At 37.8% G+C, this 15,420-nt stretch overlaps 3 protein-coding genes across 7 annotated transcripts; 2 read left to right on the top strand and 1 right to left on the bottom strand.

The window, feature by feature from the left end:
* Positions 1-227: 227 nt before the first annotated feature.
* On the bottom strand, positions 228-1,777 carry LOC113690956 (phospholipase A1-IIdelta-like). Its single transcript, XM_027209105.2, has one exon. The coding sequence runs from the start codon at positions 1,621-1,623 to the stop codon at positions 379-381; it is 1,245 nt and encodes a 414-aa protein (XP_027064906.2). The 5' UTR covers positions 1,624-1,777; the 3' UTR covers positions 228-378.
* Positions 1,778-3,848: 2,071 nt separating this feature from the next.
* On the top strand, positions 3,849-10,926 carry LOC113690409 (sec1 family domain-containing protein MIP3). 4 transcript variants are annotated; one of them, XR_011815204.1, is made up of 8 exons: positions 3,849-4,437; positions 5,073-5,216; positions 5,895-6,044; positions 7,195-7,704; positions 7,958-9,469; positions 9,577-9,645; positions 9,915-10,360; positions 10,493-10,926. XR_011815204.1 is itself a non-coding variant. In XM_027208297.2 (8 exons), the coding sequence occupies exons 2-8, from the start codon at positions 4,396-4,398 to the stop codon at positions 10,041-10,043; spliced, it is 2,556 nt and encodes an 851-aa protein (XP_027064098.1). In that variant the 5' UTR covers positions 3,849-4,258; positions 4,364-4,395; the 3' UTR covers positions 10,044-10,926. The 4 variants fall into 4 exon arrangements, 3 of the variants coding, with proteins under 3 accessions (XP_027064098.1, XP_027064099.1, XP_027064100.1); XM_027208297.2 differs by having other exon boundaries at positions 3,849-4,258; positions 4,364-4,437; positions 9,915-10,926; XM_027208298.2 differs by having other exon boundaries at positions 3,849-4,258; positions 4,367-4,437; positions 9,915-10,926.
* A 342-nt stretch (positions 10,927-11,268) lies between these two features.
* LOC113689702 (uncharacterized) lies at positions 11,269-15,273 on the top strand. 2 transcript variants are annotated; one of them, XM_027207438.2, is made up of 10 exons: positions 11,270-12,011; positions 12,635-12,712; positions 12,918-12,959; positions 13,049-13,154; positions 13,628-13,692; positions 13,776-13,817; positions 13,899-14,006; positions 14,133-14,220; positions 14,682-14,728; positions 14,872-15,273. In XM_027207438.2, the coding sequence occupies exons 1-10, from the start codon at positions 11,412-11,414 to the stop codon at positions 14,950-14,952; spliced, it is 1,257 nt and encodes a 418-aa protein (XP_027063239.1). In that variant the 5' UTR covers positions 11,270-11,411; the 3' UTR covers positions 14,953-15,273. The 2 variants fall into 2 exon arrangements, with proteins under 2 accessions (XP_071907150.1, XP_027063239.1); XM_072051049.1 differs by lacking the exon at positions 12,635-12,712 and having other exon boundaries at positions 11,269-12,011.
* The last annotated feature ends 147 nt before the right edge of the window (positions 15,274-15,420 follow it).

Genomic DNA, 15,420 nt, shown 5'->3' on the forward strand with positions numbered 1-15,420 from the left:
ATAATAATAAATAAATAACCACCAAACCCCCAAATAATAATAAAGTTGAAGCCTGAAGAAGGTGACATTCCAATAAGGTGGGCCAGTATCAGCAATTCGGCAATTTCATAGCCTTTGTGGCCTTATCCTTTTGCAAGCCTTTTTCTCAATCAAATCCAGATTCCAGATTGTGATTTGGTAGGAAAAGCGAAAACTACATAAATGATTTTTTAAAAAAAAAAAAAAAATTGGAAGATGAAAGCAATCCCACTTTACTCATGCAATTTAACTAAAGATTCTGATAAAAAGAAGATACAAGATGGAAATCATGACTAGCACTGTTACAACCCATAACATAGGATAATTAATAAACAGTGTCAAAAGACATCAAAATCACCATTAATCCTCAGGAACTGGTAGGTCCTCATCTGCAGGTGGTGCCAAAATCCAATCTCCATTCTCATCTATTACCATCCCTTTGTTCTTCTCAACCCACCATGTCTCAGGAGCCAAATACTCTTCTTTCAAGAATGCGCTGGACTTGTTCACCAGAGCTAAACTTCTCTTCACCTTCAGCTCAAACTCTCCTTTACTCCCATTCCAACCATTTACAACATGCAATATTGCCTGCAAATTGTGCCAATCACTTGGGTTTTTGGAGTCCTTCAAGTGTGGAGATTTCCTTGTATTAATCTCCAAAAGAGTCCCTGTATTAACATAGCCAAGCAAGCCACTGGGGTAGAGTGGAATCAAATCAATCTTGTTTTTAACATGCAAAATTTTCAGATTTGGGAATTCAAGAACCCTGTCATTGAAAGCCTTATTCCCAACTTGGGGACTCCCAAAAACAATGGCTGATACCGGAATATCAGTCACCCCATTTTCCACGAGATCAAAAGCTGATAAAATTGATAAAGCTGCACCAAGACTGTGCCCAGTGAATGTTATGCTCAGCTTTTCATCTTTGTACTGCTCAATCAATGTTTTCATTTTTGACAGAAGCTGTTTTCTTGCACTTGTTTTTGTAAAAGAAGATTTGGGATCTTCAGAAACATAAATAGTTAGCCAACCATACATAACTTTAGTCGCTTTCTCCTCCTCATCTTCATCGCTGTCGTCTTCATTTGCTTCAACCTTCTTGTCCCAAGATTTTGGCTTAAAAAGCTGATCAGCTGATTCAGGCCGAGCACTGAAAACGTCTATCCATTCATAATCCCTGGACGTGCCCCGCCAGGCAACGTAGATTTCACGGCGGCCTAAAGATTTGCTAACTTCATCGGTGGTAGTAGCAATGTAACCAATCCAATTGGACTCACGATCCCATGCTTCACGAGAGCGGGAGTGGAGGAGGATGGCTTCTGGGACGCCGATTTGAGCTGTGGCGTAGAGGAAGCAGTAGACTTGATAATCTGATGCATTTTCCAGCATGACTTTTTGGAAGAATGTTTTCTTTCCGTAGCGGCTGCTGCCTGCAAACTTGGAGTTTGCATCATTGACGAAGGAATCATACGTTGCTTGGCAGAAGTCGCCGCACCGGAGGATCAGTTTCCGGAGGCTCAGGTCAAAGGGGTCTAACAGCCCTTCCCAGTTGTTGCTCCCAAGCAGTTCAAGCCATGTTGGTTCTGTTCCTGCTGTTGTTGCCATGGGGCAACTAATATAAGAAGAATTGAAGAAAGTTTCAACTTTCAATATGGGAAAGGCTCAAGTTTGAGAATGGTTATGTGAGATCTGATTTGAGGTTGAAATTGGACAGGCAACTATTTTTAGGCTCTTAGGATATGTAAAGCCATGGATATGTGACTTGTGATGTTGAAAATTCGGTTAAATATTTTAAGGCAACTAGGATATGTAAAACCATGGGGCCTCCATATATTTTTTTTCAAGACAATCGGACTGGTGGGTCCAATCGATTGAGTTGCTAATCGATCATGCCTCCGATTCAGTTCAATAAAAAATCTAAAAAATTAATCGAACTGATCAAATCAATAAAAATTGAGAAATTCAATTGATTTTTATTAAATTTTTATTTTCTAAAATAAATATTTTAGTTTCATTCAAAATTTTTAAAACTATAATAAAAAATTACATAAATCTTTGAATCGGAATTGAATCGATTGAACCGCCTATTCACTTTCTGATCCAAGTTTAAAAATATTATTGTTTAAATCAGCAGACACCGCATTAAACCATGGGGCCTGTTAACGGTGACGTAAAGAAAGTAGCACATACGGTAGACCCAAGTCATAAATTTACTAATTAAGTTGGGGATAATTGGGACATAAAAGGGAGAATCATGGGAGAGAGAAAGATACGTGGAAGTGAAAGTGCTCATAAATTGACTTTTAGGTTTACCATCTTGTAACCATTGACTTTTAGGCTTGGCATCAACTGCAGAGTGGTACTGCAAGTGATGATGCCTCGAGTCTAGTTGTTCTTGGCAGATTGGGTCGGTAAGATTGTGATTCTTTTGCGGTGATTGTACATAATTCGGTATATATTCATGTAACTTTGTTACATACACAAATTTTATTATACATGTCAACTCAATTTAATAATACAATCATACAGCCTTCGCGGGATAACTCGATCGGTCACGTAATCCTTCTTTAAGGCATTGACGAGTGTTCGAGTCTCGTAATTATCGTATTCGGAATAGGTTGAACCTTGAAGCGCCCTCTCCCGAACCGCAGGGGATTAATTAGATCGAATGTCCGGATACCTCGTGCGTCGTGAAAAAAAAACAATAATAACACAATCATACATATAAATATACACTGCATTTTAAAATAAGTTAAATGATCGTTTGTAACTCTACAAATACAACCGTATTTGCTCTAATCCTTCATTAGCATATTATTCTCATTGTTCTCGTGATCATAACCACACAGCAGCAACATGGTGCATGGTTTAGATTACTTGATGTTGTGTTTTTCTTTCCTCATATTCTGTTCACGAAATTCATATGACAATAGGTGGTATCATGGTCGTCATCTGTGTCCTATGATCCAAGGAACGTAGTTGCAGCTCTCGGGTCGGTTGATGAAGACTCGTACGTTTGAAAAACGTTTTCAAGAGTAAACTGGAGCATTTGGTGAACATATTTCTAGGAGAGATAATTGTGTGCATCTGAAGGCGAATCCAACAGATGTTCAATTCCTTTTCCAAAGAGAAGGTAGCAGACAGCTCTGTTTCATTATGAAATTTACCGCAAATAGAAGGCGTGATTGGTGAGATACGAGGAGTTTTAAGTGACATGAAACAGCCCGGTTCACAAAAAAAAAAAAAAAAAAGTCAAGAATTCAACGTTTAATTTGACTCCCATAAGGACATAACAATAAGAATAGGATTGAAAGACCCAAAAGACGAACTAAATTACTTTATACTCGAATTGAACTCAACCCAGTAAGAGCTCACTGGAATTTGGTTTGTCAGCTAGTTAAATCAAGTTTGAATAGTATTTTGCGTTTGATAAACTTTCAAGCTCGACTCAATTAGTATATGAGTGAAATTTACATGTAAAAAAGTTTAAATTATCAAGCTTGACTCGAGTTCGACTCAATAAAAATTCATTCAAATTCGAGTCAAGAAATAAACAAATTAAATTTAAACAAAACTTAATACTTATTAGAATAATCAAACAAACTTGAACATTAAAATGTTTGATTTGTACTGAAACCAAAAAAAAAAAAAAGGCTACTTAGACATTTGTTTTTCAACAAATTATGGCTTTTAGTTTCAACCTTTTTGTTTACAATGTTGCTTGTTAGGAAATTAGGAGATGTTGGAGTTTCAACGCTTCATGGGTTACTACTGGTTTTGATGTCCTACAATAGGGATCAAGCTATTAAAGGCAACAGAAGACCGCCTTTAACTGGCTACAATAAAAATACGCTGATTTTCAACGGCTCGTGATGGGTGAGTCGGTGACGCCTTCAAGTCCTTGCGGTGCGCATAGTTTGGTCTAAAGGCGCTGCCTTGGACTTGGAGGCAGGCAATAAACCACGCCAAGTTACTTGCAGGCACAATTAGATCATAAATGATTCGATAAGTTGCCTTGTTGAACCCGACCCGAGTAGCAAACAAAAAAATTTTTTTTTTGGGGTTTTATTATTATTATTATTTTTTTTTTTTGTGTTTAAACCCGCGAAGATTTACCCTCTTGAACAAGGAAGAGTTTAGAGGTTTTGAGCGACGTCGTATGCAGATCATCCCTGATGCCCAAATTCCCAGTCTGCAACTGAGATACTCGACGAGATTTGATAAAAATTAGAATTAAACAGTTAAAATATACTTCACTAATCCCTTGGTTGTCGCATGTTAATTAATTAATTAATTTTTGCCCATCTTTCTATTTAATCGAAGTTTCATATTTCCTGTGAATCAGTAGAGTAGCAGAGAGCAGGAGAAACATCGGCCATGGTTGATGTCATCAAATGTTGTCTGGATTCAATTCGACAAGTAATTCTCTTCTCTTTTTCCATTCTAATTCTCAGAATTATTTCGTTTCTTGGGGAGTAATTTTGTAACAGTTTCATTTTGTATATATATTCAAGTGCTCGAATTATTGCAGTCCCCAAGCTAGAATTTTGAAAATTGTAAGCTTTAGTATAGAGGTAGATTATTGAAACCGCATTAGGATTTATGGAAGATTAGAGTGCCAGAAAACCATTTGATAAATATGCCTGTATGGAGTCAAAGATTGGACTTTGTTGCTTCTTATATTGCCTTATGATTAATTCCAGCTGTATATTACTTTTTCCCGAATTTTTTGTAATAAATAAGATTTCGTAAGGATCAAAAAAATCCCACTTGAGCATTTTAGTGGAAAAGAAATTGGAAGCATGAAGAGGAAATAATTACTGGCGCAGATTTTGATTTTTATAGGAAATTGTGTTGTTAATTAGTTAAGAGAGAATTGATTGCTATCAAAATGAAACGCACAGTTCATTGGAGCCAGTTGGTGAAAATTTGTGAATTTGGATATTTAGGGCAGCTGATGCGATTTTATAATGCTCTGAGGGTTAATATGGTTCTGTTCTATGGGTTGCATGGGAAGATGAAGCTAAGAGAATTTTCCTTGACGTGTTATTCAGATATCAGATGACATTAAGGATGCCGTTGTATATTTGGATGCTGGATGTACTGAGAGTTTTCAGTTTCTTGGAGCCTTTCCTTTATTATTAGAACTTGGTGCTCGTGCTGTTTGCAGCTTGGAGAAGACGTCTGCTCTTGATGAGGTCAGGTGATTCCCATTTACTTCTAGATTGTTTAGCCCATTCTGAAACTTTGGTTGCATGTTTGTATTAAATCTTATTGATCGTTTCAACTGTAGTCGTACTACATTAGTTTGTCTTCTGCCGAATATTTGCTCTTCAAGATAACAAGAGGTTTGCTTAGTTTGTGGCTCGCATTATTTAATTTTCAACTTTAGAAGCTCTATTTTGAGAATCCTTACATATTCTTAGATATAGTGACCTGTTCAGCAACTCATGCTTCAGGTGTAATTTTGTTCAAATCACCATTTTCGGCATCATCTCGTGTACTGGTATATCTTCCAGCTGAAATTGTGCAAGACATTTTTTCATCTTGGAAGCCATGTCATCTGCTCCTCCCGTACCAACCATTTTTTCCCTCTTTTCCCCCCCTTTGATGAATAAGATACCTGACTTATTATGACAATTTTCTCTAATATGAAAAAGCTTAAAGTCAATACTGAATTGAAACTAGTGCAGACAACCAGAGAGTGATATATGCGAGATCTGATGTGTTTTTTGTGCTTTCATGGGAAGTTATTTTGTATAATGAATCTTTAAATTTTTTTTTTGGTTGGCAATTGATAATCCATCTGGAGTTTCTCTTTCCCTGTTTAGTTACTTTTCTCATTTCTTGATGATAAGTGTTGACAAATTTTGTAGGTGGTTAGCTGGCAATCAAATCCTGAACCGGCACAGAAAGTGGTGGTCATCACCTCTCGCCTACTTAGTGATGCACATCGATATGTTTTACGTTGCCTGAGCACTCTTCAAAGAATCCATCGCTGTATAATCTTTACACCAATATCAGAGGTTCGTATTCTGTGCTTCTGTTTGTTTTATCATCACTCACTTTTACTAATTATTAGTGCTTGACCAAATAGAGAATGTATGATGGGACAGGTCTTTCTTGTGCTTTTTTCTTCCTTAATGTTATTATTATTTTTTTTAATGTTGGGATTTTTGTTTAATTTGAAGCTTCAAGTAGCAAAAAATTTCTAAAGGATTTGTATTCTAAGATCCAAAGATTCAATTGGAGTTTTTTCCATGGAAGCTGCTTGATACCATAGATGTAAAATCTAATAGTCATGGAAGTTTTATTTGTAATTGCTATTTAATTTGCTCTGAAGGATCCAAATTTCTCATTTATGCTTTTGTTTGTATCTCTATGCATTAGTGATATGCTGGTCCTTCTGTAAACAAACTACAACCGTGCAAGAAGCAAATACAAACAGCACATTTAGTGCTTGGTGCTTCATGTTTTTTCTTGTTTTATTTAAATGGATGAGTAAGCATGTATCTGAATTTTTTTTTCCTTTTTTTCCTTCAAATTGATCTTATATGTGGAAAGCTTTTATGTCTCCAGCCTCAAATGTATGCTGTAAATGAGAACTTGAAATGATGGACTAGGTATTGGCTGAATTCCATCAATGATTTCTGCTGTTAGGTTTGAATTGATGAGTTTGACTGCTCTTGAGCATTTTTGCATAGCAATAAGGAATGGTTGCTATGTTTGAGCTCTTCCAAAGTGTGAATATTGTTCTCAAGTTTCTGAAGTAATATAAGTTTGTATATGGAATAATGGTCTTTGTCAAGTTTGAAGATTGAAAGTACAGTATGCATGCATTTGACTTGTAATTCTGAGTTTCATATACGACAACTTCTGGTTTTAGAGTTAATTCTTCCTCTCGTATTACCCTCTGCATGATAGATTGCCTGTCGTATTTGAGAATATGCTGTCTGCATTTGTTTATGTATGAGAGTTTATGATAGGATTTCTTGTCTTCTAGTTTGAAGCTCTTGGATCAAGGAGCTTGTAAGACATTCTTAAACTTAAAAGTGAAGGCACCTTTTGCAGGGACATTTGTCCAGACACTCGTTTGCTCTACACTTTAGGTTTGGTAGGATTTTATTTGTTTGCCTTATTCTCCCAAGGACTTGTTTCCTCATATTATGGTTGCAGGTAGGCCACTCAGCATATCCTGATTCACCTCTGGGACCTGATGCATTCCGTGAATATGAATCTTTACTAGTTCAAGATTATGAGGAACTCATAAAAGGAGGTCAGATGAAATCTAGAGAGTCTGATGATAGCAATCCGAGGGAGAGTTTAATTCCTGAAGGTGAAGGATGGTCGCAACTGGCTTTTGATGGAGATGACGTTTCCAACTCTGGCCCCACTTCAACTGCAAAAGTTGTATATAAAGATGGTTTTCCTGTGCCTGCAGCAGATGGAGGCCGAATGCTAGTTGTTAATGTTCATCACTACCCATTAATATTATGTCCTTTTTCACCTAGAGTTTTTGTTTTACCTTCTGAAGGATCAGTTGCGGAAGGAAACTTGTCAGTTGAACATGAGAACTCAATAAGCCCTGGGTTGCCTTCAATAAGTACTGGAACACCTGATGATGGTGAGGATGTGCCTGCTGGGGCAACTCTTACAGCTCAGTTTCTTTATCATCTGGCTACAAAGGTGATGATGCTATATTGTTGCTTTCTTTTCTGATCTCATTTTGTTTTCCACAAAATTGGTAACTTAAACTTGACTATTACCTTCGCAGCAGAAAGTTGTGTTCAACACTCCATTACCCCACAATTGCTCCTTCTGCGTGATAAAATTGAGAAAAACAAGTGAACATACTTGTCAGCTAATTGTATTATATCTTTCTGGTCCAGTGCCATAATTCAAATGTACTTATGTTGTTACATTGTTTGCTACAAAATAGATGGATCTGAAACTCGAAATATTTTCCCTTGGTGATCTCTCAAAAACTGTTGGGAGGCTTTTGATGGACATGTCAAGTCTTTATGATGTTGGTCGTCGTAAAAGATCTGCAGGGCTGCTTCTTATTGATCGGACACTTGATCTTCTTACTCCATGCTGTCATGGAGATTCACTGGTGGATAGGATATTTTCATGTTTGCCTCGAAGGGAACCGACAACTTCATTAACTCACATGAAAGGATCTCAAAGTCAACTCAAGCATGGTGTTGTACGTCCTCCTCTTGATGTTCAGATACCACTTGATAAAATACTTGAGGAAGAAACTTTAGGAGATAATTTCCAGCTTCTAGAAAGCATTGAGGCATTTTTACATGGGTGGGATTCTAGCAATGCTGCTGCTCAAATTGTTGATTTGACAAATCTGAGTAAGAAACTAAATGGAGAAAAGCCGCTGCAAAATTCCAAGTTTGAGCAAATAAGGGGTTCCTTTGTCTCTACTGATAATTTTCATGAAACTAAGTACCTGGAAGCTATACTGGACAGAAGAACAAAAGATGGGGCTGTGCTAATTAAGAAATGGCTTCAAGAAAGTTTGCGGCAGGAAAATATAACTCTGAACATGAAAATTCGTCAACGTTCCATTTCCAACACAGAGCTTCAACCAATGATTAAGGCAATAGCAAAAAGTCAATCATCGCTAGTGAGAAACAAAGGGATCATTCAGTTAGCAGCAGCAACAGTAACCGCTTTAGACGAATTACATTCTACCAGATGGGATGGATTTAGCAGTGCTGAGAAGATATTGAACGTAAATGCAGGAGATACGAGCCAGAGCCTTGCCTCTCAGATTAGTGATCTCATTAACAAGAGTGCTTTAGTGGGTTTGCAGGAGCATAAGAGTCATTCTTCACAGGGTCTGCTTAGCCTTCAAGATGCTCTACTTCTTACAGTTATTGGGTATATACTGGCAGGTGAGAACTTTCCAACATCTGGATCTGGTGGTCCATTTTCTTGGCAAGAGGAACATTTTATGCAAGAAGCTATTTTGGATGCAATACTTGAGAACCCAGCAGTAGCAAGACTGAAATTTCTCCAAGGTTTGGCAGAAGAGCTAAAAGCCAACTTCAGCCGGAGAAATCCAGATGAAAAGAAGGAAGAGTCTCCAAGTCAATTGGAAACAGTTGATTTTGATGATGATCAGTGGGAGAGTTGGGGTGACGAAAACGAGGATACGGATAAAACAAAAGACCAAGCTTATGGAGACATGCAACTCAAGTTAGAATTACGAGATAGGGTGGATAATCTTTTCAAATTCCTTCACAAATTATCCAGCTTGAGGAGAATTATGCCTTTGGAAACAAAGTTGAACGATGATCCTTATTCCAATAAAGGATTGCTGTACAAAGTTCTGACAAGGGTGTTGGCTAAGTATGATGTCCCTGGGCTAGAGTACCATTCCTCCACTGTCGGACGGCTTTTCAAGAGTGGATTTGGAAGATTTGGTCTTGGACAGGTATTGGGTTCAGTTCATCTTGATATTTCCCCCTATGTTGAGACAAAAAAGCATGAAATCTATCCTTATTATCTAATACTGAAGAGCTTTTCTTTTGAACTTTCCAGGCGAAACCGAGTCTTGCTGACCAAGATATTATACTTGTTTTTGTCATAGGAGGCATCAATACTGTAGAGGTGTGCATAATTTAACTTGATCTAGTTCACTTTTGCTTTACTTACTGCTATATCCTCATCTTTGTATCTCCAATCGAGTGGTTTGAACTCGAAGACTATAAGATACTTTCTCTCTTCCAAAAGGAAATCAAAAAAGAGATAGAGCAAAGGAAGACGGGAAATGGTAAAATAAATAGTGTCTATGTAATCCTTAAAAAATTAGAGAGAAGAAATTTAGCCATGTATTAGACACTGGAAACATGCTCACACCTATTTGTTTTGTGGTTAAGGTACGGGAAGCTCATGAGGCATTATCAGAAAGTAGTAGGCCTGATAAAGAACTGATTCTTGGTGGAACAACCCTTCTCACTCCTGATGACATGTTTGAGTTACTTTTGGGAGAATCTAGTTTCATATGAGCCTACCTTGTGACACCTTCCACTGAGGAAGTTGAAAGAAACCAACCAGAGATCAGAAGTATCCAAGTTGTAGAGTGTTTTTCTTTTCATTTTTCCTAACCTCCATTAGAGGCAAAGCTGAGAAAGAGTGGCTACAAATACTTCTTTCTCACTCCTGATGACATGTTTGAGTTACTCTTGGGAGAATCCAGTTTCATATGAGGCTGCCTTGTGACACCTTCTACTCAGGAAGTTGAAGAAACCAACCGCAGATCAGAAGTATTCAAGTTGTAAAGTGTTTTCTTTTTCATTCTTCCTAACCTTCATTATAGAGAAGGGTATGACAGAATAGCTATGGATACATCTTTTTTCCTTATTCATTTTCATTTGTTCTTTTGACTGAGCAAGGGGCAAAAAGTAACTTCTAATGTATTTCTTTGAAATAGTTTGACTACTTTTTCAAAATGCAGATTTGGTTTGGAGTTCACTCATGCACATCATCATTCTCTCTGCGTAGTTGCTCGCACCGGCAGAAACTGTGACCAACTGTTTTACATTGCCTGAATTTTTCAGCATTTTTTGTGATGAACAGTTAAACACGAGCTCGGAAAGGCATTCTTCAACTCATACCAAGCCAGTCTTCTTGCTGCGAAGGCCAATTCCAGATTTCCAGCTCCCTACCTCAGAGCAGCTACCCAAATTACTGTAGGATTTGGTGTCATCACAGTTTCTGTTGCAACATTACAGTTTCTCTATCTAATTTGCTCGCATTGGCTTTCGTAGCTTTAGTCTTGAAGGGAAACCTTAAAATTTTATATTACTTATTGGGGTGTCCGTCAAGAACTTGATGTCAGGGCACTATACTGATACATGGTTACATAAAATTTCAATTTTGTTAGCTCTACAGGCAGCTTGTTTGCATTTTCATTTTATTCCTTCCTGTATGCAGCCTCCTGACTTTTGCTTCCCCTTTTCCCAATCCTTTTCAATCCATGGATTTGACAGCATATGATAGTTCTGATGATCAACTTGAATATGATAACATGAAATAGGCTGAACCCCTCAGCCCAAAACCACAGAGAATCCTCAAAAAAACAAAAAAGGAAAATCAAACTTCCCATTTTTCCAATATGTAAGTAAAAGCACAAAATATTAAGATTCAAAATATTCTATAAGGAAAACAAAAATGACAGGGGTACCTGTGTCTGTGTGTGCTCATTTATAAATAATAATAATAATTATTATAATTATAATAAAACCTTTCCCCCTGAACCGGCCGGTCCGTGCGTAAACCTCTAAAGGGCTAAAACCCCAGCTCTCTTCTTCTTCGTCTTCACTCTTGAGTAGTGACTATTCACACCATTTCTGAGCTTTTTGGAGGTCTGAAACATGGCCGTATTCAAGCAACTTCTCTCTCAAGCCCACCGCCATTACTCCTTCCCTAAATCCCACCAATCCCTACTTTCTCTCCTTACTAGAAATCGGCCCTTTTCCGACCAACCTCCTCCAAATTCATCCCCAAGAAACCCCATCCCCATCCAACCGGTTTCCTACGCCGTTAAAGAACCCAATCCCGAAAACAAGGAAATCCCACCACCAGCAGCTACTGAATCCCAGCCCCAAGGCCCCGCCACAGGCCAATCATCATCGCCACCGGAGCAAAACCCTGGTGGGCCGGACCAGGATGTTAGAGCGTCTTGGACCCGAGAGGAAATTCGATATGTGAAGGATACTCCGATTATTTCTCCGGTGTCGTACCAGGCTCGGGTGGCCCCGTTGCCTGAGGACCGGGTGGCGGCTGAGGAGGTGAAGGAGGATGATGAGTTGGAGACGGAGAGGAGGAGAATTGAGGCTGAAAATCAGAATATGATGAGGAGGGTTTTGAGGGTTCAGGAGGAAAAGGTCCCTTTTCCAACTTTGATTAGGACGGATGATAGTAAGAAAGGGAAGGTTGTTTATGATCTTAAAGATGCAATTCAGCTAGTAAAGGTCGGATTTTTACCCTTTTTCTTCCCCCTCGGATTGTACTCTTTAAAGATAATAGCATCGAATAGTTGTTTGTTGGTTTGGAAAATGAATATAGGATGCATTTTATGTAAGCTTATTTAGACAGATGGAGTTGTGGATACATTTTCTTCTACAAATTATGTTCTTTAAAGTGGTATAGAAGCTTGTGAACTAATAAATTGTTTGGTATTTAGTTACATTTGGGGAATGATCTGCTGAAATTTTGATGGTGTAAATGTTGTGACCGATACAGGAACTCGTGAACTAGTTAAATGGATGATCTTTAGGTGCCATAAGGAATTAGAGTGTTAGTAAAAAAATTTCTGATGTTGCAAATGTTTATTTGAGAAAGGACCTGGAATAGTGATTAACATGTTAGGACAGGGTTGAAGCTCTGGTGAAGAGTGCAGGTTATTTGCTGTCTTTAGGATAATTGGTTCAGTAGGTGTTTATGTAAGAGGAAGCACGTGCAGTTCCCTCTGTGTATGCTGAGACTAAGTCTGGATGACATGAATAAGTTCTTCGTGTTCTTTTTCTTGAACTTCTGCAGCCTTGTTCTGGAAACTAGTGTAATTTGGTTTGTCTTCTTTCTAGTGATTGTACAGGCTAATGCCAAGCGTAATTTTGAGGAAACGTTTGAAGCACACATCAAACTGACACCTGAATTACGTAGAACTGATCTGGTGTGTGTTCTTTCCTTTCTTTCCATGATAATTTTTGCTAAGAAAAAGAAGCAAATCCAATCACATGGTTACCACCATTTTGTTGTAGTACTAAGTGTGCAGTTTTACCCTACGAGCAGGGCGGTCTACCATGCACCCATATCTAGTAGTGATACCTCTTATTTTGTAACTATAATAGTTTTTCTTTTCTCTTGTTCAAGTGCAGAAGCTTAGTGGTTCTGTCTTGCTCCCACATGGTTGTGGAAAGGTAAAACATGTACTTAGATGGGTCTACCTCTGATAATGAGTTTGGCTTTTCTTTTCCCCTTGAACTGATTGATGACCATTTACTCTCAGAATTTTCGGGTGGCTGTCTTTGCTGAAGGAGATGCTGCGGAGGAGGCTCGTGAAGCTGGGGCTGCTTGTGTTGGTGGAAAGGAGCTTGTAGATAGAATAAAGAGAGGTGAGGAACTGTTTTTCTTTTATGGTCTCTTCTGATTTGGTAATGCATGATTGGTCATCTTGTTGACCAGGGTATAGTTAACATGATTCTGCCATCTGTCACCCTCATAAACAAAAGAATAAGATAAGAAACTAGGGGTGTTACTTATGAAATCCTATGTTTCAAAAACAGAGGACTGGTGGGAATTATTTTGCTGACAAGTATCATAATTAAAATTTTCTTGGGTCTCTAGTCTCGCCCTTCTTTGCTTCTTCGATCTGTATTCGAGGACTAATAGAAGCCCAAATTTTCTAGTCGGTTCAAAATTGAATTGAGCCAAGTAATAAAGGTTAAATATGCCTTTTGGTTGATGGTGGTTGCGTGTGAACTTTTACAGTAACTTCTGATTTTCCTTCCTCTATGTAATCTTGTTGGCCTATTTGGAAAGAAATTATCATAGAATTGCTCGACTCATTAAAATCAATTATCTGCAGGTGAGGAGAAATTTCGGTATGATAGATGTTTTGCTACTCGGGAAATGATGATTTACGTGCCAAAGGTTTTTCTGACTTTAGCTGTATTGTAAACTTTCCAGTCAATAAAGTTTAGCATCTGTTGCATCTCATGTTTTCCATGCTGCAGATAGCAAAATTCCTGAAGCGAGGGTTGATGCCAAATCCTGATGTTAGTTTCATCAGCATGTTTTCTTAATGATTTGCAGTTTCCTTGTTTGACTATTAATGCCCTTCTACCTGATACATGTAGAATGGCACTGTGACCAATGACATTTCAAGGGCTGTTAGAGAAGCAATAAGTCAAACCATTATGTTCCAAAAAGATAAATCTGCAATAGTGCATGTACCACTTGGAAAGGTTTGATTACTTCAAATTTTCTTGTTCATCTTGTTTTGTATTAAATCAAGTCAAAGGATATGTAAATTATTATTTGGAGCCAGTTCTGATATGTATTGTTTGGAATGGAACAATAATCTTGTGCAGGTGACGTATCCAGAAGAAGCCTTACGTGAAAATATAGGTGCCTTTGTCAATGCCCTCTTGCATGCTAAACCTGCAGGATTAAAGAAGAGTAAGTGGTTTGCACTAGGGATTTGTGATTTCTTATTCATTGAGATTGATAAAATGGGCAAATACTTGATTGATGCTGTGAACTGAAACAGCATATTTTTCCCTTTTGTGAGATTTACTTCATAATTCTATTGGTTATGAATCCTATGCATCTTGTTCTCTTGTTTTCCATAATTGTGTTCCCTAAGCGTGATTTTCATATTTCACTGGTCCCAAAAAAAAAGGAAAAAAAAAGAAAGAATAAGACAGAAAATAGTTACGAGGATACTAATAAAGCTTTATTGATTAAGATACATGAGGCCCCTTGCATTAAATAGTTATGCAGGTTTATTATTAGAGTGACTACTGTCCCTTGTCTCAGTGGGTGTTTTTGTTTTCTGATTAACTAAATTGGTTTGTCATGGGTTCTTGGTTTTTGATGGTTGTTCCTTTCTTGATGATGGCATTTTCACCTCAATCCAGGTTCCAAATATGCTGGGTACGTTAGTACTTTTCACATCTGCAGCACGGTAAGCTCACGAACGTGTTTTTGGTTGCTTGCATTTAATGATTAATGCATTTGATTTCTATTGTTTGCTATCAGAACATTTTACCTTCATATACAATTGTACCGTATGTTCCATTCTTACTGTTTGATCCATGGAAAATGCAGATGGGTTCATCAGTCCCTGTAACAATGCAATCGGTGTCCATGGCTGTTGATCGATACAACAAATTGAGACTGCAGGCATAATTAGCTTAGGTTCAATCGGTGGAGCTCGTGATTTTGTAGTAGCAATGTGTTGCTGGTGAAATCTCTCTGTGATGGTTTTGCATCATGGTTCCTCTTATGTTTTTCCCTCATTTAGGTTACTGGTTCTCCTTTTTTGTTTTTTGAATAGGTTTATTTGTAATATGTCTCTACTTCTCTATTTTAAAGTTGCATTCGGTTGTAGTGAATACAGAGTAGGGTTTAGCTCAAAGGGCCGAGTAGAGGGTTATTAAACAATCACAAAGCAGTTCTGTACCATCCTTTATTTTGTAATTTCAAGACGAGCCATGGTTGTTTCCTTAATGGATGAGCCATCCATAGGTTTGCTTCCATGAACACAGCTTTCAGCTAAACCTCTTAAAAGGTAAAAGCATTATCTTCAATTTTTTAATTGCAACTGCATTTTTAATTCAATTTGGTTAAATACAATTGCAATTTCAACTGCAAAAA

Source organism: Coffea arabica, chromosome 5c, assembly GCF_036785885.1.
Source record: "Coffea arabica cultivar ET-39 chromosome 5c, Coffea Arabica ET-39 HiFi, whole genome shotgun sequence".
Classification (NCBI taxonomy): domain Eukaryota; kingdom Viridiplantae; phylum Streptophyta; class Magnoliopsida; order Gentianales; family Rubiaceae; genus Coffea; species Coffea arabica.

Excerpts from the sequence above, each read along its gene's own strand:
- LOC113689702 (XM_027207438.2), top strand. The coding sequence starts at position 11,412 with ATGGCCGTATTCAAGCAACTTCTCTCTCAAGCCCACCGCCATTACTCC. Across the intron at positions 12,960-13,048 it reads TCCCACATGGTTGTGGAAAG|AATTTTCGGGTGGCTGTCTT; the intron begins GTAAAACATGTA and ends ATTTACTCTCAG. Across the intron at positions 13,155-13,627 it reads TGTAGATAGAATAAAGAGAG|GTGAGGAGAAATTTCGGTAT; the intron begins GTGAGGAACTGT and ends AATTATCTGCAG.
- LOC113690409 (XM_027208297.2), top strand. The coding sequence starts at position 4,396 with ATGGTTGATGTCATCAAATGTTGTCTGGATTCAATTCGACAA. Across the intron at positions 5,217-5,894 it reads AGACGTCTGCTCTTGATGAG|GTGGTTAGCTGGCAATCAAA; the intron begins GTCAGGTGATTC and ends CAAATTTTGTAG. Across the intron at positions 9,470-9,576 it reads GAAGATTTGGTCTTGGACAG|GCGAAACCGAGTCTTGCTGA; the intron begins GTATTGGGTTCA and ends TGAACTTTCCAG.
- LOC113690956 (XM_027209105.2), bottom strand. The coding sequence starts at position 1,623 with ATGGCAACAACAGCAGGAACAGAACCAACATGGCTTGAACTGCTTGGG.